Source organism: Acromyrmex echinatior, chromosome 16 (genome assembly GCF_024713525.1).
Source record: "Acromyrmex echinatior isolate Ae372 chromosome 16, ASM2471352v2, whole genome shotgun sequence".
NCBI classification, from domain to species: Eukaryota; Metazoa; Arthropoda; class Insecta; order Hymenoptera; family Formicidae; genus Acromyrmex; species Acromyrmex echinatior.
Window position 1 is genome coordinate 2,681,695 of NC_141867.1, and position 27,293 is coordinate 2,708,987.

General features: G+C 32.3%; 1 protein-coding gene and 1 long non-coding RNA gene across 8 annotated transcripts in view; one reads left to right on the plus strand and one right to left on the minus strand.

Moving 5' to 3' along the window:
• Positions 1-27,293, plus strand: part of kcc (solute carrier family 12 member kcc) — a 97,799-nt gene that overhangs the window by 22,668 nt on the left and 47,838 nt on the right. The window contains exons 1-2 of one of the 7 annotated variants that reach the window (XM_087414774.1): positions 3,642-3,743; positions 8,859-9,226. The exons of 5 other annotated variants lie outside the window; for them this stretch is intronic. In XM_087414774.1, the coding sequence (XP_087270900.1) occupies positions 9,169-9,226 (58 nt within the window). In that variant the 5' untranslated portion in view covers positions 3,642-3,743; positions 8,859-9,168. Of the gene's footprint in view, positions 1-3,641; positions 4,159-8,858; positions 9,227-27,293 lie in introns of those variants that run through there. One more of the 7 variants, XM_087414773.1, reaches the window with a different exon arrangement.
• Positions 1,038-3,511, minus strand: LOC147907047 (uncharacterized). The gene is made up of 2 exons (XR_015547811.1): positions 3,318-3,511; positions 1,038-3,243 (listed from the first exon to the last, which is right to left on the minus strand). It is a non-coding gene; the product is annotated as an uncharacterized LOC147907047 (long non-coding RNA).

Sequence of the window (27,293 nt, forward strand, 5' to 3'; positions counted from 1 at the left end):
AAAACCTTAGTCTTGATCGCGTGACACCATATAGAGCCAATTTCTTTTTTTGAACGGAAGTCAAAAAATTACTCCCTTTCGAGTCACATCTATTAGTGCGTCAAAACACGAGAGTAAATTAATTTCATATTAGCAGGGATCAATATTCCGCAAAGCTTGTCCTTTGCGTATGATATTAATTATTAAAATTAATTCCCAATGTTGATTATCAATATCTGTCAATATTAATTAAATCCAAATCAGATGTTTGTTAATTCCGAGTATAATTTAAATGATCTGCAGTTTCTCTCTTATAACACTTCATATAATATGCGAGCATAATATGTAGAAAATGTATTAAATTATTTATAGCTTTTTGGATACTTATTAGCATCAACATTATTATATAATTAAATTCTTCGGTAATTTAATTTGTGATATTATTATACCTCAGTTAGGTTTAAAGATGTACACCGTTAGATATCAAAGAAGCAATGAGCACTCACTCCCTTGAGTTAAATATTTTGTTATTTTTAACTTTCATGTTAAAATGTAAATCAATTCATTTTTGTAGTTATTTTTAAAGTAAATAGCGTCACATTAACGTATACACTCATGTTAGTAAATAATAAATTAAATTTGAATCAAATTTAATACATTTTTTTTTAGTTAAATTGGTTAAATTAAACATAATGAGTAGGAGCTGTATTGACCTGTAGAAATGATTAAAAATAACTTAAATTGTATATAATTTGACATTACGAATTTGATAGTGTATCATATAATACATATTTCAAAATAATAAAAAAATTATGAAAGAGTTTTACGCAGACTATCTAAATAGGTTTATGTATTTGGATAAAAAATTATTGATTGAAGTAATTATATTTTTTTTATCAATGCTTTATATTATACATATATAAATTTCACATCTCGAAATATTATTTAAGACTTAATTAAAAGTTTTATATATATATATATTCAGTTAATTTAAATTTGAAGCATTAAGATCCAGATTGGATTAATAAAGACTTTATTTTACTTATTGTGTAATTACATTGTTATCTTATGATATATTGTTTAGAAAAATTATGTTTCGTTAAGAGAGTATATACGAGGGCAAGGTGAAAAGTTCTCGGCCTAACCCATAGATGATACTGCTACAAATAAATGTATTTTTAAAGTAAAAAACTTATTCTTTCAACTTCTAGGCCGAGAACTTTTCACCTTGCCCTCGTATAAGAGATAATTTCATAGATGAAAGTTTCGACTAGACGAAAATAAAGAATTGATGTAAACGAGCGCGCTAGAAAAAAAATCACGAGAATACTTTATATTAATTGAATTTTGTCGTTAATTTTGAGTTATATCAATCGCGTATTACCAATTCTATCAAGCAGCGGTAACGCGAAGAATAGCTATAAATTAAACGAACGTATGAAATTATCGGAAGCTCGACGGAGACCACGCGATTCAAATTATCGGTCTGCCGATATTAATTAATTTATAACGGTTGTTACTTTCGTACTTTTGCTTTTATCAGTTTACAATCAAATTGAATCGAAATGTCACAGTTGTTTTTACGCTGATAAATATTTCTGTCGTTTATGTAGATGTTACGTCAATTGTAGAAGTAAACTTGACATTTCTTGCACGTGTATTAGATTCAGATAAATCGATCTTTTCTCATTTGAAAATTGAAATTGAAATGCTCGGTTAAATTGAATGCAGTTTGGCGCACCTGTACCTCGAAACAATAAACAGACACAGAAATAAGTCTGTATTGATTCTAAATTGAGAAATGCGAATATTACTTCTGCAATTTCTGATATTCCCGAGAGGGAGAACACTTTGGTTGTTACTTGCGCCTGTCAAACTGGTCGTTTGGCGCACGAAGTTCGATTACGAAGTGGAACAGGTATGATTGCGATCAGACGAGCGGAGTCCTGCGGGGCAACCCATTAATGGCGGCGAGTGCAGGTCGCAATCTTCGCGCAGGATACAGACGTCGTTAAGTGAAAGGAAACCTAGGTTACAATCAGCAGCTGGGTACGGATACGGTAGTGCGATAACCCTCTCCTTCTTCCATTTCTCTTTTAAATTAAGAGTCCTAAGGACTGTGACCTGCGATGTATGCACAACGGGTACATATATGTCACACATGCCGAGACCGACATATATATATTCCTCGGAGGGAATGCCGCACTTGCGTCGAGATATTGAATTCCACTCCCTTTAGGACGAATCTGTTGATGTTCCATTAATGTTTCATTAATTTTATTACAATTTCGTTTTAAAATAATATTTCCTTTCGAAGATAATTAATTAGATAGTAATATAATATTCAAGAAACATCAACTATGATGAAAGCACCATGTATCTTATGGTATTTAATAATATTTTTACGCTGATATTACGTGAATTATAATATAGGGTATTTCATAACATGTGAGCATATCTTTACAAAGGAAGATTAAAGATTGATCTATCTGATCTTGTTTCCAACACTTACAGACATTTTTGTACTTTATTAATTCTTGTTACATACTGAATTTGCGTAGCACTTCCACATATTTTCGTCTTACTAATACATAGTTAATAATAGTATTAATAGATTGATATTAATAGATCAAATGTTTGTATGAGTTTTTTGTGTTATTTTCCTGAATTTATTTCCGAAGTTATGTCCACATGTTACTCTATATATTTTCAGAGAAAAAGACGTATGATTTCTGCACACTAGACGCGGAAGCGTCCAGACCAGACAGCAAAATGTGACACGACCAATAAACTTACAACTCCTAACATGTTCATTGGTTATCGCGTTCTTGCCACGTGGCAAGCGTTTCTGTATCCAGTACGAGTGAACCAATTGTAATGGCAACTATATAGGTAACAAGTCACTACATATAGAACTAGAATACAAGTTTTACAGAATTAATGTATACAGTTGAATAAAGTTTTTTATAGTTATTGTAACTATAAAATAGCTTATTTAACCATATGTTTATTAATTTTACGTAGTTAATATAAAATAGTTATCACTATAGTTGCTACCACTATGTTTTTTTCTGAGTGTATATTTGAATTTTTAAAGGCCAATAGCATATTTTAATTCATTGACAGTCTCTTTATTAAGAACTTCAAAAGTATAGGTATATGTTTATCTTGTTATCTTATTATCTTTAAAATGATGAATAAAACTATTTTAGTTTTCAAGAAGGCGCGTCCCCTTTGCACAAAACTCGCTGATAAATGAATATCCTACATCAGGATAATCCGTATATATATTTCGCCGTATAATAGACGTGAAAAAAGATAATCGTTATCGCGGTTACTTCTCTTTTCTCTGGCTGATGAACTGCTACTATCGTTAAAACCATTTTTCCTCCGGTATCACTAAAAACGTAACCTCGAGTTTCCGGTGGTTAACAGGTGAGCCATCCCGATCGGATTTGGCGAAACGATGATGGTTTGCCTTGCCAAATGACAGCGGAACGCGTTAACAACCCACAGGCCGCATCTGGCACGTACGCGTACGATAGTCAATATACCCACAAACATACACACATACGTATAGGTATGTGTACATAACATATCTACGGTTGGAGAGAGAGAGCTCCTAACTCGTCGTTAGCGAGTCGAGCAGTGGAGTGGCGGAGTGGGTGGCGGTTAGGTGGTGAGCGGATGGGTCGGTCGCCTGGCGGGTGGGTAGCCTATCTCTAGTCGGGTAGTAGTAGGTGCGCACCCTACACGGCTACCAGGTGAGTGGGGCAGAGGCCAACCCCCGAGACACCCGACGCGAAACGCGAAAAACCACTTGTGCGTGTGTCGATCCTGGCTGTCGCGTCGTCTCCCGTTGCTCCGATAGTTTATCCTGATCCTCATTGTTCGTACGATCCTCATTGTCGTCGCGCGACTTGACATTCTTACGAGAGAGGTAACACCTCCTCTGTTTCTCTTGTCTATAGTACTACATTGTCTTGGTCCCTCTCTCTGTCTCTCCGTCTCTTTCTATTTCCGTCTTTCCCGCCGGGTCGTCCGGAACGGTCTCACAGTGTCTCGCCCGAGGGCGACATTCCAGATCGATCGTAAGTGATCTACGTTGGTTGTGGTCGGACATAGATCGTCGTGTAGAGTGTAAAGCATCGACGACGGCGACGGTGAGGGAAGAAGAGGGTACGTTTGCTCGTTCGTTTGAACTGATCGCGAGAACTCAGAATACGACTTTGAAAAATGATACTAATGTCTTCGGTTTTTCCCGTGACGCGCAAGTGGCTCCTTGATTCTGTTCTCTGAAAAAAATCCATTGAAGAAATGTTACTGGTGAGTCGAACATCCTGTGAGGAAAGAAACTGTAAACTGGAATACAAAATGATGTAAGTGTCGAAGAGATAGCCTTTAATAAACTTAAAACATTTTTCATGGACTAAAAAATATATTTACGATGTATATAAATATGTATTATGTATAAATTCTATTATATCCTTATAAAAATATAGAAAAAAAACAGTTAATTCTGAAAGTAAATACATTTTACATGTTACATGAAAAGCAGAAGAAACATTAATAGCATAAAAAATATTAGAATAAATTATAAAAAAGCGAATGAAATTAAATGAAAAAAAAAATGAAAAAATTATTAGGTGTTGGAATTAATTCGTAGCGTTTTACAAGTGATGGGAAGTACTTTCATTAATGTATTTTTTAATGCTCATGTGAAATAAATAACATTCTTTCATTAAAAACGCTACGAATTAATTCCAACACCTAATAAAAAAACACGAAAATTGTGAAAAATATATTGGTTTTTTTACATCATTTTGTATTTTCAGTGTGTATTTGATCGTAAGAAGGCACTCACACATATAATGTTCTACATTATATATCAATCGATTTTTACATCATTGTTAATGGCTTTTTACAGAGCAAATTACTTGAAATAAACGAATTCTAATTTAATGCCTTTTTACAACGATTTTCTTTCTCATCAGGATTATCGACACGTCTTCATGATAAATTTTAATATCGATGTTGAATTATGTAGATATAATAATAGATATGAGTGATAGATTATAATATCACTTTTATATAAAAAAATCTGCTAGTGATTTCAATTTAAGATAGAGCAATTTTTTCGTGTAATTATGTCCGTAAAAATTCTTGAACGATATGATAAAAATAACATCACGATTCTTGTAACTTTTGTAACTTTTAGCTTGAAAAGTATTCTGAAAATCTACATTGTAATATTCGCGAGAACATCATGCGACAAAAGTTTCGTAAATTTCACCTTGGATATTTTTGAAAGAGCAACTATTTAAATTGAAACTATTTAAATCAAACGCGATCCAATCAAAGTCAAACTGATCCTTGGAAGATCACGTGACATCGATAGCAGAAAAGGCAGCTGCTTCATCGATCCATTCCCATTCTATCCGGGTGTAACTAGGCCGCCTTTCCAGGATCCTCGATGGATGATCTGTTTGTAGATCTTGAAAAGAAGTTTTGGAAGTCTCGAATACCGCCATTAGATGAGTCCATAAACTTTTTTACGGGAAAGATCGGTTGTGACAGGAAGATGATCTAGAACTCTAGCGCGTATAGTTTTTTAAGAAACGCAAAAAGATCCTGAATTTTTTAATTATTTTAAGAGAAACATTGTTACTCAAAGTATTAACTAATTAAGTATATAAAATGAATCTTTTAAAAGCGCAGCAATTAAAATTTTAAGGCAGAATAAAAGAATTGTAATACATTTACAATTAATGTCACGTTAAAAAGAATGAAAAAAATACGTGGATTGCACTAATCTTATTTTATGTAGTCGCAAGAGAATTATATGCGGCAAGTGATGGGATATTATATTAATAAATAAAAACAATTATCTTTGTGTTCTCGAGAGAGAATAATAGTATTATTAAAATTATTATTAAAGATAATATTATTATCAAAGTTTTAAAACTGATTATCTTGATCCAGAAATAGTGTACTAATAATGATAAAAGATGCATTTTATTTGTTAATGAAAACGAAAAACACTAAAAATGATTAATTGTAAAGATTTTTAGATACAGAATTGATGAATATTAATATTCTGAGTAAAGCATATTTGAAGATGAATTGATAAATAAATTTTTAAACAGCAATCATTGAGAGCAATCATTGAGAGGAAAGAAAGGAAGACAATATACGAAAATATAATAATCTATAGAGTTATTTAAATTTTCTTGATACAAATTGACGAGCGCTGAGATCAATGATATCAGTGAGATCAACGAAAATAGAAGGAATGCACATTAGCTCACGTTTTGTTCGGTTAATTAATCACGACTCGGGATAATTCATTTATATCGTAGCGATTCATCTTCGTAGATGTTACGTTCATAAAGCCGTAATCACACTAGCATCTGTCTATTGGATTGTGATTATGCTTGGCGATTACTTTTCAATCAGTCAAAGCAAATTGGTGACTGCTTTGCTTTGATTGATTGAAAAGTAATCACCAATGACAGTCGCATTCCGATCGGCAATCGTTAGTAGTTACGACTTAACAAATGTAACACAATGCGATGTGCTAGACTTGTTGCATGTGCGATTGTATTAAAATTTATTAATTTTTCCACGAATATTGTCTTGTGTCTTCATTTCTTTAACCGTTGCATTCATTATCACTGCCCATACTTTCGATATTATTGCTAAAGATATTACTTCTCCGTTGTGCAATTTATTTTCATCATTATTACTTTTTTCCTTTATTGCTTTCACCGTCATTGTCATTTGTACTGATTGTAATATTTATCGATCTTGTCCATACAAGTTGAATTACGAATATTATTATCACTTTATGTTAATGGGATCGTGCAGTATTTCTGCAAACAACGATGAGACACATTTCTCCGGGGATCATAATTCACCGCGTGACGGCAAAACGGTCCTGCTTTCGGTCTTTTCGAACTCATGGATCGTTTTATCTATCATTTATCATCCGAGAGGGAGGTGTGTCGCTGTCAATTTTCAGTAGCAGGAGACTTTTTCGATTCAACGTTTTTCCCTTCGACCTCGTTCGGAAATCTAGAGGCAAGACAGAGAAAAATAGAAGGCGCACATGTGAAAGATCGTTTGTACGTTAATGCGCAATGTCACATGTGGGATCGATGTACCGTGTAAACGAATGAAACATAACGATCAGCATTAATCGAAATAACCTTCGACATTGACTTTGTCTATACGATTTATATCGCATGCGGTCTTGTAATAGCAGTTTCATAGCGTGATATTATGCGCACAGCATTGTAAATTTCGCGTGGCGATGAAACATATCAGAATGTCTCACGTATATAAATTAATTAATTCGAAAAATCGCACGAAGTACCTCGATTAAGGAAAATTTTATTTTCGTCCGTGATGCGAGGTGTTTAAAAGGGAATATCACTCCATTACGCGGGTGAAGGAACTTAAGGATTCGTGAAAATATCTGATAAAGTTTAGCATCTAATGACACGCGATACTTTACGCGATACTTTCATTTATCTTGCGATCTCATCGCGAGTTACAATCGCCGTTAATTAAGTCGGACGACTTTCTTGTGTTTCCAAGTCGGAAATCACGACGATGTCAAACACTTGTTGTTCGTGAGTGTCTGTTTACATGACGTGATAGATGCTGGATGAGCGTTACGTTTTATCGACCGCTGACGTGTAATAGAAATAGCAGAGAAATGCGTTAACACTTTTTTTATTTCTCTCCTACCTGTGATGTTGCATCGCTCACAACGGATGCAACGTAAACCGGTATCACGCTCTTCTAATCAAGCAGATAAAACGGTAAAAGATAAAAATTGAACGAATGAATAGCAGTCCATAAGCGTAACACATAACCATGTATCTGGTTTATTTTAACCGATTAATTTTGTTAGTTTTTCTTACTATTTTTATTGACTGCTTTTTTGTTTTTATTCCGTGATTGTATCTAGTTTTCTTTTTAGGTATTTTTTTATCCCGCATAAAGTTCTTTATTTTCCCACATGAATTGTCACTTTGATCTGACTTTTCAAGCTTTGCGGCGTATTTATTAATGTTGCAAGAAACAAAACGTCGGGCCATTAGCGCTTAGTTGTATCCATGAAGCATTAGTGAATTGAAAGCCAATTTAGTAACGATCGATCGAAGTCTTATTTACATTTTTAGATATTCTATAAGAAACAACGTCCGTGATCTTTCAATATATTTTCCATTAACCGCAAATCTCGCCACATAATTAATTTAGTTCTTCTAATTTGTGTATTAGGTATTATATAGTCATTATTGCCATAATTGCCAATAAATTTATAATTACATTTCATAAATAATACTAAATAATACTATATTTGTTTAAAAGAAAATATAAACGTAATTGAAATTAATCATACAATGTTGTCGTAGCAAAATATTTTTATTATGTATGAACTATGCCAACAGGAGAGAGAGAGAGAGAGAGAGAGAGAGAGAGAGAGAGAGATTGCAAAGAAATTACAAGTTTAAAAAAATGATAACGCTGAGAAAAACATTTTAATTAGAATTGATAACCAAGAATTTAATCATACCAACAAAACGTATCAATAAGAGTAGCATTTTGGACATGGTGGGATTAAACATGGTGGGAATTTTTAGTTATCATTTAAGCAGAAATTCTGTTTGGTCTTATCAGAATGACATTTCTGTTGGTTTTCTTGATTATCAATTCTAATTAATGAAAACATTTTTTTTAGTGTGTCTGTCACTTTCTTCAAAATTTGTAATTTCTCTGTAATCTTTGTCTCTTCTGTTGACAAAGCTTATCATACAGAATTTTTTTGTTACACTTTCTACTGAATCATTGAGACACTAAAATGCTTTCAGAATTAACCGCGCGTCCAATCCAATCTGAACAATTTTTTCGCGGATTATCGAATATCTACCGCTGCGAGTTTACTGGCAACTTTTTTTCGTTAAAAGAGCAAGTCTTATTCTTCGAACGAGATTCCCTTTTTCCACCTTTTTTCGCGCGCGAAATCCGCATCGGCACAAAAATAGAAACTGTCATTCGATAAATCGATCCCGCGCACCGAGACTGAGAAGACTGTGGATGTCATTGCTATAGTATTGTCGTTCTCTCGTTGTGCGTGTGCACGCGTGTGAAGTACAATCTACGTGAGCTGCAGCAGACATCATGAGTGCTTCCGGCGCGATTCCCTTGATTCTAGCGAAGAAGGAGGTGATCATCGAAGGCAAGTACCTATGCTCGTTTTTTTCCCCTTTTATTTCAATAAAGTCATTTATTCTCTAGAGAGGGAAGGCAATTTTGCCTTAAACCCATCTTAATCTATCATACATCTGTCTTATGTAGATTACATCGAAAGTTTGTGCATTAATTTATTATAAGCGAGAATAATGGCGATATTTACTCAGGTCTAAAGGGCACATATATATCGCGTCGTACAATTTATTGGCTTTAATCATTTATTTATTTATTAAAATTAATTTCGTTGGAAATCCGTCCGTAGTTGATAATATCGTCCAAAGTTCACTAATTTATTATAATAAGCAAATACGGTGAAGGTATTAATAAATATTGACGCAAATCCGAAAGGCATTTGTGTATCGATGCTGTAATTTTTTCATTCTTTTTCCCCTTTTTTTATGTAGCTTACTGGTCGGTGACGCGCGATAATAACGTAATCCTGAAGCTAACGATTAGATAATTCTAAGAGAATGCGGTTATTATTACGCTCTCGCATATTTAACGTACAATGCAAATTCCGCATAATGCAGTGTGAAATACGGTGTAATAGACGCGTAACCCTTAAGAGGAAATAGACGTTTTTTAAATAGATTCAACTCTATATAGATATAAGTCTGTTTAAATGATATTCGTGAAATGTTTGTAGAAATGATCGATGAGTCGCGCTGATACGTTAATCACTGCTTAAAATATATCGCAGAAAAAGCAGCTGAATCAATTAAGCACGAAGAAATTGCATGCTGAAGAAACATCAATCTAAATTGCATAACGCTTGGAGATCTCTCCTCCATAATAATTCCTCTTCTATAATAATTTCTCTCTCGAAGTATCGTGAGAAAGAGAAGAAAATGATTAATCGTTTCTTAAACTAGAAACCTGAAACTAGAAACATATTTCACAGGATTAGTAAAAAATCCTAAAGGAGATTTTCCCCGTGAAATTGCGTGATAGAAATCGCGGGATAGAATCTCGTAAATTGACAAAGATCGAACGACATCGCGACACGGAGGAATCTCTTAATTGCTTTACGTGTTGATCGATGCGACCAACGAATTAATCGATCTACGACGTTGATGGCGCGTGAAAACGAAGCGTCGTAATCAGTTCGCCATTAATTGAATCGTCGAATAATGTGTCTTCTTTTTCCATTATTTTTCGCACAGCTCCAAATGTGATTTTGGCACATGCAAGTCGTTTCGCATTGCATCTTTATTGCACACCTGCAGCGGAAAATTTCCGCTCGCTCATGATGATTGCGGCTATTCTTGCCCACTTGGATTTCTCAGCTTTTGCACGCGCACGTGATTTTACAGAGAGAGAGAGAGAGAGAGAGAGAGAGAGAGAGAGAGAGAGAGAGAGAGAGAGAGAAAGAGAAGCGGATTCAAAGATAAATATCAATGATCGTGGATAAGCGGACTAATGAAGGAAGAAATACCGTATACTGTTTCCTCTAGTAAAATCATATGATGGAAATAATAATAACTTCAGCACGGGCTTTTCTCGATAATATCACTTGCATGCTGATTTATTTAACTGTCTATTTAATATCCAATATGTGAACAAAGACTCCACGTGGAAAGATTTAAATGTCCTTTATAACTTTAATCCGCCGACCCTATAAATGTAGTAACCATTTGGTTGCAGAACTGAATATATTCATCATTGTATCAAATTTCACTGTTAAATTCTGAGAAATTGATTTCATTCGTACGTAATTTTGTTAAAATAGCCGATGAATTATAGCTTAATGAATAATAGCTTAATGAATTTGGTTGTAATTCAAGATTCAAGAGAAATACGCTTTCCTAATTATTTTATAATATACAAATTTTGCATATTCAATTCATACGCCTGGTTTAGTATAGCAATGATTTAATTGCACGTAGATGGTTTTGCCATCTATAACTAGGTATACATAGATTTGAAAATAACACTAGCTTGCGAATTAATATTTTGGGATCATTGCCTGAACAAATTTAATTGTTTCTTATAATTTTTAAGTACTGAATATGATGCTGTTTATTAATTGCTTCATCTTATCACAATTTTGAAAAAAATAACATTAAAAAGAAAAAAAGACAATTTTGAGGATTTATATGACGTTTGTAATATCGATAACAAATTTTTTTCTATATTTCGTTTGCTGCAACGTCATGATAACCACTAAAATTGTCGTTTTTTACCTTTTTCATGCCATTTTTCTTAAAATTGTTATGTGAGAGCCAAATTTAAAAAAATGGTCTTGTGTTTATATATATATATACATTAAAGGCAAAATACATTAACAAAAATACAAAAATACGTAAAATTATTAAATATAATATTTCATCGCAGATGTACAAGTGTAATTTTGAACCATCAAAATAATTTATGTAGAATGTTCAAGTACAATACGATGAGTAACGTTGCAAAAAATTTTGACATTCTAGTAATCTGTTTGAGTGTCCTACAAAATTATTTTGATCCAATAAAATTATTTTTAAATCTGTATCTAAATTTTTTAATATTTCTACAGAATTTCATTCCATATATTATACAATAAATAGGTCCAACATTATAGTTTCTGTTTTAAAAGTATTAAGTTCAAGGATCAGCGAATTCCTCGATAATTTCTGTTATCGCGAGTGCAGTGTAAAGCTTACTCCCTTACGTTCTGTCTACATTCTGTTCAGAGTTGGCGTTGTACGTGCAATACGATATGTAAATGCGGGTCACTGGGAACAATGGCATAGAATCTCTATGGATTAGCCCTACCCCGAAGTAACTTTTCGTCCTGCGATCTCTCGTGCGGAACGAGCACTGGAATGCTTCGTCCGCTCGTTGAATTTTCAATTGCCCTCGCTGTTAATCTCGATTAATCCCTTGGACCCTTTAGTAAGAAGTCTCTCAGAAGCTTAGTAAAAATACTAAAAACTATGAACAGATATACAAAGCCGCTGGCTCGAATATTGAGATCCATACAAGTGGTGCGACCCACTTCTGCCGCTCAAGTTTTAACGATGAATCGATCCTTCTACGAATCTATAATCGATTCTTCTTTCGCGCAAGTTTGGTGTCATGTTATCTATACTATATTACTTTTAACTATTTAATTAGTTTTTATTGAATTTTGTTATATTTCGATTTTCTATCGATCTATAACATTTAAAACAACAATCAATCATTTAATTACTTGATAAATTATTTAGTTTTGACATAAGCAAATCTCGTGTTTAAACAGATAATCGCTTATCTAACGTTATTTGAACTTTGACAGAATATATTTTTTTCTAAATACTCTAATATTCAGCATACATTATATGTTTATTAAACATATAATGTATGCCGAATATGTTTATCCTTTCTTTTTTTTTCCTGTTGTTTACACATAGGGAATATTTAAAATAATATACGTCTGAAAAATACGCTGTTTATTTTACTCTACTTCTTTTATTAATTCTCGAATGTTGCAAATGCAACATTTACTTTAAAATTAAATTTGGAATGAATTCGAGATCTATGCAAATTAATTATACTTAAGAGCTGAAGATAGAAATATATGTAGCATTGAACGGAAATGTAATTCTATCTGAAAATATCGAAGGATTTTTTAAAAGTCATTTTTTAGCAAAAGCAATAAAAAATTATTTTTTACAAGACGATCATCTTAGAGAGTTAATAAGACGTTGGCCCACATTATTTTTGCTTTTGATATACATTCTATTTCTTCTTGGAATAGAATCCTTTATACAATGATCGAATAATTGTTAATGGAATGTTGTGTTATTCTTTTAAGTAAAACGTTTTTTAATTGCTTATATATAACAATATTGGAGGAGGGCTTTTCATTCTATTTTCCAAATTGTGCGTGACCTCTGTCCTCTAAAACTTTAATATTTTTTCTGATCAATGCAATTATATAATTTAAATATCGTTGAATTGTTTATAATTTTGAAGGGCAGAGTGAAATTTTCTTCTCAATTAGAAATGATTCTACTAGAAGAATGATATAAAATTGCATTGTAGCAGTTATTACATTATTCAAGCATATGACTATTCCAACAAGAAAAGAATATGTATTAGAAGCAAATAGTAGACCAGCTCTTTATTAATAAAACAAGTCGATATATTTCTCAAGTGTTCACATTATTTTTGTCTATTTTTGTATTTTTTTTTTGTTAAAACATTTTTTGAAAGATGTCTACGATTTTGATTTTTAAAAATTTATATAAATTATATACTAAAAATTGAAGTATTAAATATTAATATAATTATATAATGTTACATAATTATAACTTTTAAATATTATAATATATAAATTATATAATTATAAATTTATTAATTTTTAAATGATTTATAATTTTTTATATTTTGGCAAAAGTATTTCTTGAAGTTTTTCTGTTCTCTTTTAACAATCTGTGCTCGAAACATGTTCAGTGAATTAACTTAAATTTGTAGCCATTTGGTAGAGCAATAAAGTACTGCTGAACGGCACGTCAATATTTTAACAACAAGTAACGAGCATAAACGCGAAGAGTCGATCGAGCTGGTCGTAAACGTGTCTTATCCTATTCCTGATTCTCATAGTCGGCTGCGTCTCATGACTATACTACTTGCGATCCGACGTAGGCGCGACAATAGATGTTAAACGGTACGACAGTTACTCTCTAAAACGCATTCGCCACAATAGTCGCTGTCATCGTCGCGATGTGTAAACAGTTCTCGTTTTAATCGCGAATTACTGGAAATTATTCGAAAAAAAATCAGGTCTTTATTGATTCTTTATATAGAAGCAACATCATCTTGTCATTAAATAAAAAAACAATTTTTCTTACTGATTTTAATCAAAAATATCTTGTGAGTGAAGAATTTATCGATAAATTTTCTATCGAGATATATATCGAAATTTATACCGATTCATAGTTTTTTTATTAAAAGTAGGTATACCATATTTTACTGTTTAATATTATATATATTTCTATCTTCAATATTAATTATAAATAAAATTTAGATTGATAATAAATTAAATAAGAGAAACATTTCTATTTTTTTACCAAAGCAAATTTTGAATATATTCATTTGCAAATTTTTGATTTATTTTCTAGTCTTATAAACTGCGCGTTGATTTTGTCAGACTTAAAATGCAATCATAAGCTGAAGGTAGAAATAATATCACAATAAATTACATGTCATACATTGATTGTCAATTTAATAATAACGCTAATTATTGTATCTTTAATACTAAAATATAACTTATCTGCACAGGTCTCGAATTTATTCCAATTTTATTCCGAATTTAATTTTGATTTACAACAATATACACACTTTTATTATAAACACTTGCTTCTGGATTCTAAAGAATTGTACCTATCATGTAAAAGATCCGTCAGAATTTCTTTTTTTTTAATCAATTATTCCAGAACTAAAGACATATCATTGCGATACCTAAATTTATGATCACTTTACGATTGTAATTTGAAAAAGAGACAAAAGAAGAGAAATGAGAAGGAAAAGAAAAGAACACGGTGGTCTGGCAGCGACATTGCATTACGGACCACCAAGAACGCTTCGTTTTCTTTCGCCAAGGTTTTCTAAATTTAACATTTCTCAAAAGACGCGCGCGAGAGAAAAGACTACGCAGTTTGTCTCTTTGCGCATTTTCTGACAATAGCAATGCGGTGAAGATAATTACATAACGCTGAAGAAGTTCTGACAGTTCGCAAATGCGATTACGAAATTCGACAGGCAAAGATCAACTATATTATCGCTGATATAAGCGCTGTTTTCTTGTGGAATGCAGTCGTACATTCTCACTTTTTTGCACCGTAAATACCAATGAATAAAAATGAGCGAATGCCAGAAAAACAAATACGAAGACGTATAGAACGTGTTGAAATAAATGTGGGCATTAATAAAGGTTGAATTTAGATAAATGATGTTACATTATTTTACATGCTAGTGGAACTTATAAATCACTCTATGCTATTCTTTTTGGTTGACAGCTTTTTGGTTGAAGAAATAATGATATAGTAGAATGAAACTGACGATGAAATTATTGGACGCTCTTCGGAACATTTTTGAATTTTATGTTTCTTTTGCGAGCGAAAATGAATATTTCCGTATCAACATATTTCTTTCTCACTTCGTAAAAATGATGACGGAAATACACGGCGAATATATTTCTATAAAGTGTTTCAACTCTTTTTTTTATCACTCTTTACTATTGATAGTAATATTCAACGAAGCAATTAGCGATGCCATTTCGAGGCGTTCAATCGTTAAACGGATCGCGGTATTCCACGCGCAACTTTAAAAGACGAGCTCTCGAACGTCCTCGTTGCAATTCGATTTTCTCAACGTTTCGCTCTACATAACTGCTTGAGGATCAGCTTAATCAGAGCTTTCGCGAAAATCACGACTTTCTGAACATTAATCTCTAAGCGAGATTTCTTCGAGTCGTAGGATACATACGATCGCAATTTGAAATGAACTAGAACGAAAATGAGAGGAAAACGTTAATGAACGGGTTTGCTCGTGACACTCAAGACTCCGGCCTCGTTATATCGCAATTTCAAGTAGGGCTCATTCGCGGAACGAAAGAAATAGCTTGGCTATATAAAGAAACTAAGGGTCAGATAATATGTGTGTGTGTGTGTGTGTGTGTGTGTGTGTGTATACATATAAAATATAATTATTATTATTAACGTTAGCCGTAGTCTGATATTATATACTCTGCCAATACTGAAGCTTTAATAATTAGTTCATGTTATACTTAAGTATATTACAGATTTTCAACATTGACAATGTAGTATATCAGGTCTATTGTAGCTATAATAATTATAAAAATGGTGTTTCTAAGCATAATTATTTTACTATGCAATTATGTTAGTCAAATAATATTAATGATAAAATATTTATAATTTAGACTTTTATAAATACAAATAACTTAATTATTAATTCAAAAGGAAGAAATACACTATCAAATTTAATCTTGAAATAATATGAAGTATATACTTCAGTATCTCTTCATAATACTTATTAATAAAATATATAATGACACAAAATTGTTTAAAAATTGAAATCACTTATTACTCTTTCTGTTATAATAATTGATTAAGGAGTTCGAACTGATAATGAACCAAATTTTTATCTCCACTTGTACCGCATACCCTAAAGACTATCTAATCAGAGAGTGATCATATAATAAAAGGTCATCAGTTTTAATTGACCCCTTTTCTAGTAATTTGCGTTAGTCAGAGGGAGACAGTAGTAGTACATATCTTTTTTTCTTACAATACTGCAGAACGAGATAGCACGTATCTTTTCTCACAGGATTTTGCCAGAAAATGTACGACATACTATTATGGCCAGTCCCTAATTAGAACATCTCTAGCTTGTTCTAGCTTTTAGCATAGCGGTTGAGTCTCTTGATGACCACTAAAGGCATAGCATTTAATTATCTCATTCACATGCACATAAAATTTACATATAATTTTCTATAAATTATTTAAAAAACTTATATGAATATTAAAGTAGGTTCAAATGTGAAAAGTACGTTTTTAACTGTTAATGACTTTCGATTATGACAGCGATCGATTGTTAAAATCAACAGCGATTTATTCACCGATTTAAAATCCGTGACAACTGTCTCTGTTAGATAGAAGATATTACTGGGAGAAGTGACAACAGAAAATTAATGGAAAGCGTAGATTCATCGTGATACCTGTGCGCTGGATGCTCGTACGGAAGGAAATAAAGAGAAAGAGACAGACGAATGGGCGAAAGAGTGTATCAAGAGTGTAATTCATGTCTTCGTCGCGTGGCACAAGGTCGAGAGAAATCGATACAGCCCAGACAACTCGGTAACGATGCCGCGGAATGATAGCGACCGTGGCACAGTCGGTGATGACATTCTTATTGTATATCGCTTATCGCCGCACGGCATTAAAAGCCAATGATAAAAAGCGCCACTTCTCTTTTATAGTCTGTTATGATAATTATATGCACGCGAATGACAAACGTTGTTCATGAAACATTCAGTTCAAACTATCACTAATATAACTTTGCTAATCGTATCGATGAAAACAATAGCTGCGTTCAACATAAAAAGCAGCTTTACAATTGTAGGATTTTTTAATATGATTGGTTTGTATATTTAAATTCAATGAGGAACTAAGGGTAAAAACCAATTATTGTTCTTGTCCTCAGTTCATCATTGGATCTAAATGTATAAACCAATATAAAAGAATAGTACAATAATTGCGAAGCTGCTTTTTTTGCTGAACACAGCTGATGTCATGCAAAGAACTCTTCTGTTCTTTCGCAAGTTCGCAAACGTCTATTTTCTAAGTTGCAGGCTTTGAAAATTTTATGTCGACAGAAAAATTCTGAAAATTGAATAAACTGCAACGTAAACATTATTCGACGTCGTTCGCATACAAATGTAAATCGTAGCCATTCTTTGATCCAAGTTTCAAAATGAAACTTTGTATTTTAATAATAGATATGCATTTTCTACAAAACTCAGGAAAGTCATCATTTCCTTGAAAAAAATTTTTAGAAAAATAATTCTTTTTTTTTTTTCATAAATTTAACATTTTAATGTTATAACTATTTCTGTTCAATGTTATAAATATTATAACATTAATTTAATGTTCATTTTGCGAATGAAATTGCGAGCAAAAATTCTGAGAGAAATGGAATATTTTAGAACGTAATAGCAGAGAAGCTTTTGTAATCTGTAACTGCTCATAATTTATGTCTCTTAATCATCACATATCGCAAAATTAAACAAATCCGGGGTTATGATTATTATTACCATTAGTGCTCGCGAATTATTATATTCCCGGGAGATAATGTGGGTGAAAGACAAAGTGCGCAAAGGGCAGCAAAAAATATATCGCTGTTTACCACGATTAGCGGTATATTCTTACCTGATTGGTCCAATTTGTCAATTTGCTCCCTCGACGAGGGGCACTCGGATCAGACCTGGCGCCGACCCGATTTTCAGAAGCGCATACTGCGCCGGATATTGCCGGGATAATGGAGCAGGCAGAGTAGAAGACGCGGGGGAGGAGAGACGTGTACCGGCAAATTTTCATCGAAAATCTCTACCGACCTCGAGCCAGTTTTTCCGACGTTCTCAAGAAATATGATCGGCACTCGACCGCATCTTTCAAGATTTATGCGCAACGATGCATTGTACATATATAATATTTCGGTGACTTGAAATGCTCTTTTCGAATTTTCGAACAGGCAAAACATTCGAAACTATCTCCAACGGAATCAGAAATTTTTCAATAGGCACTTGAAGCATAGTTTCTGAGACGAAAGAAGAAAAAGATTAAAACAAGAACTTTGTTTTTTAGAAGAAGTAAGACCGAAGAAGTTAGTTTGTAAATAAATTATTGAAATAAGAGAGGAGAGAATATATTATTTGATACATTAATCTTTCTTTCCAGAAGACGTATTGTTTTATAAATTACAAAAATACGTGTTTTATATAAATTATATAAAAATTTATTTTATATTATCATATTTTACAAATATTAATTTATAATAGCATATATGTAGAATGTTACTAATCCAATATCGAGAAACAAATTTTTGATATTTATGACTATAATTACTATTATAATTATTATTGTTATAATGTTACTAATAACAATATGTATTGTTATACAATAAGTTTATATAATTGGTATAAAAAATGGCTATAAATTAATATAGTTATTATCATAAATATTGTTGCAATCACTATAACTTTATTATAATTTATAGTCATTTTTGGGGGCAATTATATTATGGATGTCAATAATTATAATTGATAATTATTTTCGGTATCAACTATATACATTTAGTTATTATAATACTAACATTATAACAGTAATAACTAATTATTGCAACGCGTAATTATAGTCACTGATATCGAAAACTTTTCTCTCAGTGAATCTAGTAATAGTTTCAGTGCTTTTCTTAGCCTGCTTGCTTGTGCGTGGATTCTTCACCTTTATAGGCTGATATATCTTAGACGCTTTAGATACGTAACACCAATATCGATATACGCTGTTACGGAAGCAATCTTTTTTAGATAAATGGGATTGTAGTGCAATGTTCCAAATAAATCAACAACGCCCTTCCGGCATTTATCCCATCGCTTTAACTTTTCTTTTTTCTTATGCCATTCAGATTTCCCATCGTCCATTCAATGTCGCAGTTATTTTCGTTGACTTTCCGACACTCATTGCATATGCAATCGATTGCGAAGTAACCTCGACATTTCTCGCGCTCTGCAATATTTTATTTAATTCATTAATTTTGACGACACGGAACTCAAATGAACGATACGCGAATCAGTAAAGTATTAGGTGTTCGAATTAATTCGTAGCGTTTTTAATGAAAGAATGTTATTTATTTCACATGAGCATTAAAAAATACATTAATGAAAGTACTTCCCATCACTTGTAAAACGCTACGAATTAATTCCAACACCTAATATTTAGAAAGTATTCACGAATACATTCAAAGTAACGTGACGGTTTTAACATACGTTAATAAGATGTTATTAAAATATCTTGTTTAGATATTAAAATGTGCTTATAAGATTTAGTGTCTCTCTAAGAAATAAAGTAATGATTTGTTTAAATTAGTTTATAATTGAACGTTAATTTTATAGCTTTATAGTAATATTTATTATAGTATTATACTGTAATATTTTACAGTTTCGCCATCTATGTATTAAGTCATATTCTTGGCGTGCGAACTTAACAATTTATATCGAGGAGAAATTTATTCTCGACTCTAAAAAGCCATCGGGCTCTAATCGTTATATCTTTCGCATTTTTTGTTATAATATCTACTATTATTATGATGGTAATATGATTTTCTAATATTGGACAAATCAGAAAATTTGCAGATTATCGCCGTAACGTGATCTATCGCTAATGCTAATGTTTGATGGTAATATGATTTTCTAATATTGGACAAATCAAACAGTATGTACGACATTCGGAAATTGTAATTAGATCCAAACTTGATAGTTTCTTCATCTAATACTCTTTTATTATAAAAATAAAATGAAGAAAGAAAAAAAGAAAGAAAAATAGATAAAATGGATTTATTAAATATACCGCATAAGAATCTCAGAAAAAAATTGAAAAAAATGAAGAAAAATAATTAATACATCAATCTTTTTATGTCTTTATTTTATATTTATAATCACAATAATAATTTCTGAACAATTAACAAATATATATGTGAATATATGTCTAATGTACATACATGATTGAAAATAACAACTCAAAAATTGTAGGCTTTTTAAAAAATAGGTGTTTATTTGAAGCGGAAGATTTTCCCGTGTCAGACCTTAATTTCGGGAAACCTTTTTCACTGATCTCCCTCTTTGCACACTCCAATTCTCTCGGAGCTCATCCCATACTATTGTTTTTCCCTGTTCTATTATTTAGCGACTCGCTGTCCTGTCCCGTTCGATTGACCGTTTATTCCCGTCAACTATCCCTGCGAGCTTTACAGATATTGATGCAAAGCGATTACAGATATTGATACAAAACGTTTGATGCGTACGTGAGAAGATGGAAAGGGTGAATAATCACCATCCTACAGCTCACGTCATGGCTGGTCTTTTCTGGTCTTTTTTTGTTGGCAAAATTAACGTTCGTGCACTTCATATTTTAGTTCATGGGATTATGTCAAAACTCCGATTACTATTTTTTCCCGAATCGAGTATATAAAATATCAAAAGCTCGGGACTCCCTTTCAATGTCAAATTATCATTCAGCTAACTGGGTCTCGATTTCTTATTATTTGAAACTCATTCAAACTTGAAATGTGTTCCACATGACTCGCCATTTTGTGTATAGATTTGCATTTATAGATTGGCATTTTTTTCAAAATGAGATGAAGGATCAATGACAGAATATTATACGTACATATATAAACTTTTGATCAAAAATATTAGGCACCTTATTAATCATTATTTAAAATTCTTAAGTTAAAAAATTAATTTATATTTGCTGTAAACTATCCTTTATTTCAAGAACTCTTTAACTTATTTTTGTATGATGTACGATAATCAGGAGATAACAATGCAGATCAAAGAATTCCAGAAGAATGAAGAAAATATAAGTACCTAATATTTTTGGTCTGTATGTTGTAATTAACAATATATTGAATATTACTAATCTAATAATACTATAATTTATTATATTCTATATTTAATTCCCGTGGATATATGTCGGAAATATAATAGAGAAATTCTGAATTGTTTACTTTTCTCTCAATTAATTGCATTGTCATATAAAGCCTACAGCACACGATATACATTTTTTCTTGTTGGATTGCTTGCGTTTTAAATCACTAGAATTGCAGCACACAGAATGCAGAATTTCCAGATTTAAAACAAGTAATCCAGCAAGAAAAAGTTCATTAGGTCCCGTAGGCTTAAGACACGATCCGTCTACTCGAAGCTGTTTTCTATGCGCCGCAGTGACGTGACTTGAGTAAACATGCTCGAAATAATTAACAGCGCGTAAAATTATCGTCAGTGTTCTATTTAGATCAGCGGAGCTTCGATCGATTTGTACGATTAACGTGCGAAAATAAAAACAGGAAGCGGTAGTCGGGTCTCACGTTGAAGCCGAAAGTCGATAAGCGAGAATCGATAAACGATCGTAGGTTTACGTCGCAGTAAAATACCCATTGGTCCCCAGTTGCATTCAAAGAATACGCTTCGGTCAATATTTACTGCATTGCTTTGAACCGAGCTTTCTTTAAAGACTACCGATCATGATCGATTAATTGACTATATGTTATACAGAAAGTTATAAAATTTCCACGATCATATTAAAAAAAAATGTATCTGACACAATTTTTCTTTCAAAATTTATTTTTTATTATAATAATATGAATATAAATATAAATATTATAAATTATAAATGTTACAAGTATTAAATTACAAATGTTAATAATTAATAATTAACAGTATATACAGAATTCTACTTGAATTACTAATTGTTACTTATTTTATATTATAATTTGCTATGTTAATTTAATATGTACATTTTGTAGCATAGGCACACTAGTTCCTGCGAATATACACTCGAAAGTATAATATGAGATTCCGAAGGAGATAATGTTTTCTTTTTCTTTCGATCATACCATCGTATTCGCAAGACAATACCTTCGTTTTTCGGCAGTTTCCTCACAGGAGTTAGCTAAAAACGTTTCATGGCCAGATGGATATTATTGACGTTCATCAAAGGGCATCATACAATATTAAATCTCGTTGGACGAGTCCTCACGCTTGATCCGTCAAATATTTAGTCCTGTCGAGAGAGAAGACAGCATATTTTCCGCCGAGTTTTGTGACATTCTTGGAACAGCCGTGGAATTTGCTGTATGCATGAAAGATTAAATGCCACTGATTTATGAGCGTCTCTATTGAGTTTCTATCAATTTAATATTATAAATATTCCATCGAAAATATTCTTTTTCCACGTTTGGAAAATGTACCAAGCAGGGGAAATGTCTGCTCTTGTATCTCTTTATTGAATTATTCAAAACAGCTTCGGCCTTTATCGTAATTGCATTCTCCTTTAACTCTATGATGGTACACTGAATTAATTATAAATTCAATTGGCAAGGCAAACTGACTAAATGCATTTGTATAAATATTTATTATTCTTCTTATTATTTTGTTATAAAATCGATATACAGAACTTACTTAAAATGAATTTAATAATATGAAATGAACTTAATAAAATTAAGATTTGTTTAACAAATTTTGTTCTTTTTTATAATCTACGATTATAAAAAAGAGCACGTATTATTTCTTTTTTTATTTAAGAGCGATTAGATAACATTTCCTCAATTCAGTAAATTCTTCCGTAGCTGCATATATATGTATATGGATTTTTCCGACGCCAATTTTCTCCCACGCGATCAGTGTTATTTCCGCTGTCGAAGAGCAGAGGTACGATGAGGATTAGATCTCACGTTGAGCAATAACTTTAATCCTATTCGTCTCCTTTCGCCTCCTCCCGCGGCATTACGCGATTGCAATTAAGTTTTCACTCGGCAGTAAGTCCGGTTTCGTGTAATTGGAATGTTGAGTTTCATATTAAATCTAGATTTGCTGGATAAGCCTTCGTACGACATTTCGAAAAATCGCGTAATCGAGAAGCTGAGAGGAAAATATCATATCATTGTCACATATATTGTACTGGGAGATACGCGAAATTCCCTTAAATGACAATTTTGCGATCAGCATAATTTAACATTTTGAGACATTTTCTATGCGTGTTAATTAAGATAACGAAGTTATTTCCTCTTCTCTTTAAATAAGATTAACAATATATGCTTATATCCCGCACGCTCGCTTAACTACAGCGCTGTTGTGGGTAATTTGAGATGAATAATAGTTCGGGATAATACGTTTCAAGGGTGTCGTCTCGTCCGCCTAATTTTCTGACGTGTTGTCTCTCCTCGTTTTGAAATTTTAATCGTGCACGCGAAATATTTTCACGTTAATTCCTGAATTACAATCGCGCATTTTTATTTTATTATCATCTCATTGATCTGAAAACAATATATCTACAAAGACGTAAATTATAAGCCGGATCTGCCAGAGAATTACGTGACATATACAAGTACGAAATGTAATTAACTCGTTCTATCGATCATTTGCAACTGTTTACTGTCAGTGTTAATGCTGAGTATAATGCATCAAAGCACGTTTTCCCGAATAATCATGAATGTCATCTTTTGATAAGATCTTTGGCAGAGGTGATTATTAACAAATGAAAAGACCTTAATCCTAATTTTGGGAAACATATTAATTAATAAGGAGCGAGATATATATATATATATATATATATATATATATATTATTTTTACTATTACTTTTGTAAACTTACTTTCGTACTTTTTACTTACTTAAGTAAAAAGAAAAGAACCAAAATATACAAATAGTAAAAATAGTACAACAAAAATAATATAAATGAAATATAAAAATATAAGCTAAAATTATATAAAAGCAAAAAAAGAAAACGAAGGATGAGAGAGAGAGAGAGAGAGAGAGAGAGAGAGAGAGAGAGAGAGAGAGAGAGAAGGTAAGAGGAATCAAATAGAAACGTGTTGTGCATTGACATATATTTCATCAAAACATGGAATCATACGAGAATTTTTTTATATTCGAAATATTGGCAGAAAGTGACAAATTGCTAGTTGTAGCATATCGATATTTCTCTATCTCTAAATTTGACAAAACTAAGGAAGTGCATTTGTTATGACAAATAGAAGAATATATGATGAAATTTGTAGAAAGAAATGTAAAATTTTTATCGATTTAAATTTTTTTAAACGCACAATTTAGAAAATGGAGTAATTATATAATGACTATTGACAAATTAAAAGTGCATTTATTTAATTTATATTTTCATACGATAGTTGAATATTAATATTTTTTCTCGGAAGACTTATAAAGTAAAATTGCCTAAATAAACATATATTCTTGAATGGGATTGTCTTTTATTAAGCTATGAGTTTTGAATGAGATTATATTGTTAGTACACAATATACATTTAATCCCAGAATCCAAACGTGGATTCTCGGATTAAATATACTGGTATATACGTAATACTCGCGAGTTAACTCGGATGGAAGGTAAGCGGCTGCCTGATGAAGTCTTCCGATGTCCCTTTTTATTTTAGTCGAAGAGCATCAAGCAAGCCGGGAACTGGTGATAAACCTCTTTTACAGACGCGATAATCTTCCTGAAACGCGTTGTAGTCGCGGGGGCCACCCTGTACTCGGGGTATGTACCGGGTGCACCGCGTGATAATAAAGTATATATACACACGGATTGGAGACGCAGACTCCGCTGTATCGATCTGCCGCTCGGAACAGAGACGAGAACAGCGGGCGAGCTTGTCACCGGCGCGTACGGATGGCGGATCGAACTATTTGCTCCACCAGATGAATCCTTCGAACGAGGTATTTGACAGCGATTTATCCGATAGATACCTTAACCGTATGTGCAAAGTGGGCCGCAACCCTAGAGAACAGCTCCGCTTCGGAAAACTACAACTTTATCGTACATCAGACATTCTCTCCGAATTTCCCCGTTCTACTTTTTCGAAACAAAAAGCAAAGCCTGAGGTGAATTAATTAGCAACTAATTGGACTTAAATTAGACGTACAATTGCTCAAAGAGTTTAGGATGCCGATTTGTTATTGTTTTACACTTGTAATATTTTAATGAATGAGCTTTTAAATGTTTTAAGACGCTTCCAGATTTATCGCATTATATTATTAATTCCTATGATATGGTGCCTTTTTGTACTTATCCTTTCTTATATCATCCGAATTATTTCTGCGATGCAGTTATTGCGTTTCCGGTTTTCAATCACGACGCGAATCGCGATCTCAATCCGGGCATTCTTCGAGTTCTCCAAATTTTTTCCCGCTGCATCTTGATTTGCTGTGTGCAAGGTCGTGATTGGTGTTTAATCTCGTTTAATCGGTCAGTTAGGATCGTTATCGATGATATGTCGGTTTTGCGGTTGACCGACGCAGTTGCTAATTACGATTTCATTGTTACATGACACGGCTGTTAATTTAAATCATGCATCATCGAGTATAATTTGCAACTACAGCCTTGAGCATAAGCTATAAAGCACCTTCAGTTTATTGTATTTTCTTGGAAAAAGCGATAATAAAATCCAGAGCAAAACTAACAAAATATAAAACTTATTATAAAAATTAATAATTTGTCAATATAACTGTTCTTTTAATTTATATTTTTGTTGATATATACTTGCATTGGCATTTGTAATTTTATTATTTAATAATTTATTTTTAAAAAGTCGCAACGAATAATTATCTATAAGTAAAATTAAACGTCATCCAACTTTTATTTTTATATACAGCCTTAACGAAAAGAATAAAGGATCCCCTCAAATTGATGTAAACATTCTATTGTATATTTATAAATGCCAATGCAAATTTGCATGTTAATTGCTGCTCAAATTATATATTATTAATAATTACAATAATTATAATCAATCCAAAATTCAATTATCCGCTTACAATAGCGGTTACAATAGCATATGTTTCGTTCCTAGATTTGGGTCCTCATCAGTGCGTAGAAGATGGAACAATAATAATTGATAATAACAGTAATTATTATTATCATATGTAATTATTATCACATGTATAATTGATGTTTTTTAATTTCAATTATTACTGTACATTCCATTTTCTAACAGAAGAGGACCCAAATCAGAGCCAAAACATATGCTGTTGTAATCGCTCGTAAATGGATATGAATTAAATCTTAAAATTATGTAATCTTCATAATTATTAGTGATATAATTAATAATATATATAATTATTATTAATATATGATTTGCGCAACAATTACCGCATGGGCTCGCATTGCATTTGTAATTTTATTATTGATTTATTCTTAAAGTCTTTAACCTTTTGTTTAATTTGAATTATTAAATATTCAGTTTTATTCCAGTTTTATTCTAAGTGAAAGTTTGTTTAAAATTAATTAGGAAGAAAAATTTTATGGTATGACTGACAGATTTTGAAGCTCGTCTCGCGCAGAGAATCCGTCGTAACTCATAAATATTTTATCGTTGAGTAATTCCGTGATTCGTTTTATCTCGGAATACCTTCCAGTTTCTCTAGATATAGAACATCCTGCATAATGTGTGCCACCGAATTGCACGTTTTAATGTCACCCGTATGATGCAACATTATCCGTGTAAATTGCCATGAGGGAATGCTTATTAAGGACCTCGGTGCCCGATAATCCGTCCCTCGCAATTTCCAGTCGATAATTCATCATCGACCTTGCACATTTAAGCGACACATGCGATAAACCGTATAAAGATATGGCGGTGAAGTGACCGGTGGTTTATAATTTGTCCTTTCGTCACTAACATCGAAATTGCTGCTCGGTCTTTCGGTTACTTTTCTATCAGGCATCGTTTATCTTGTAACTGTTTCGTATTCACGACAGCTTTCGAAAATTTATATAATGTGTT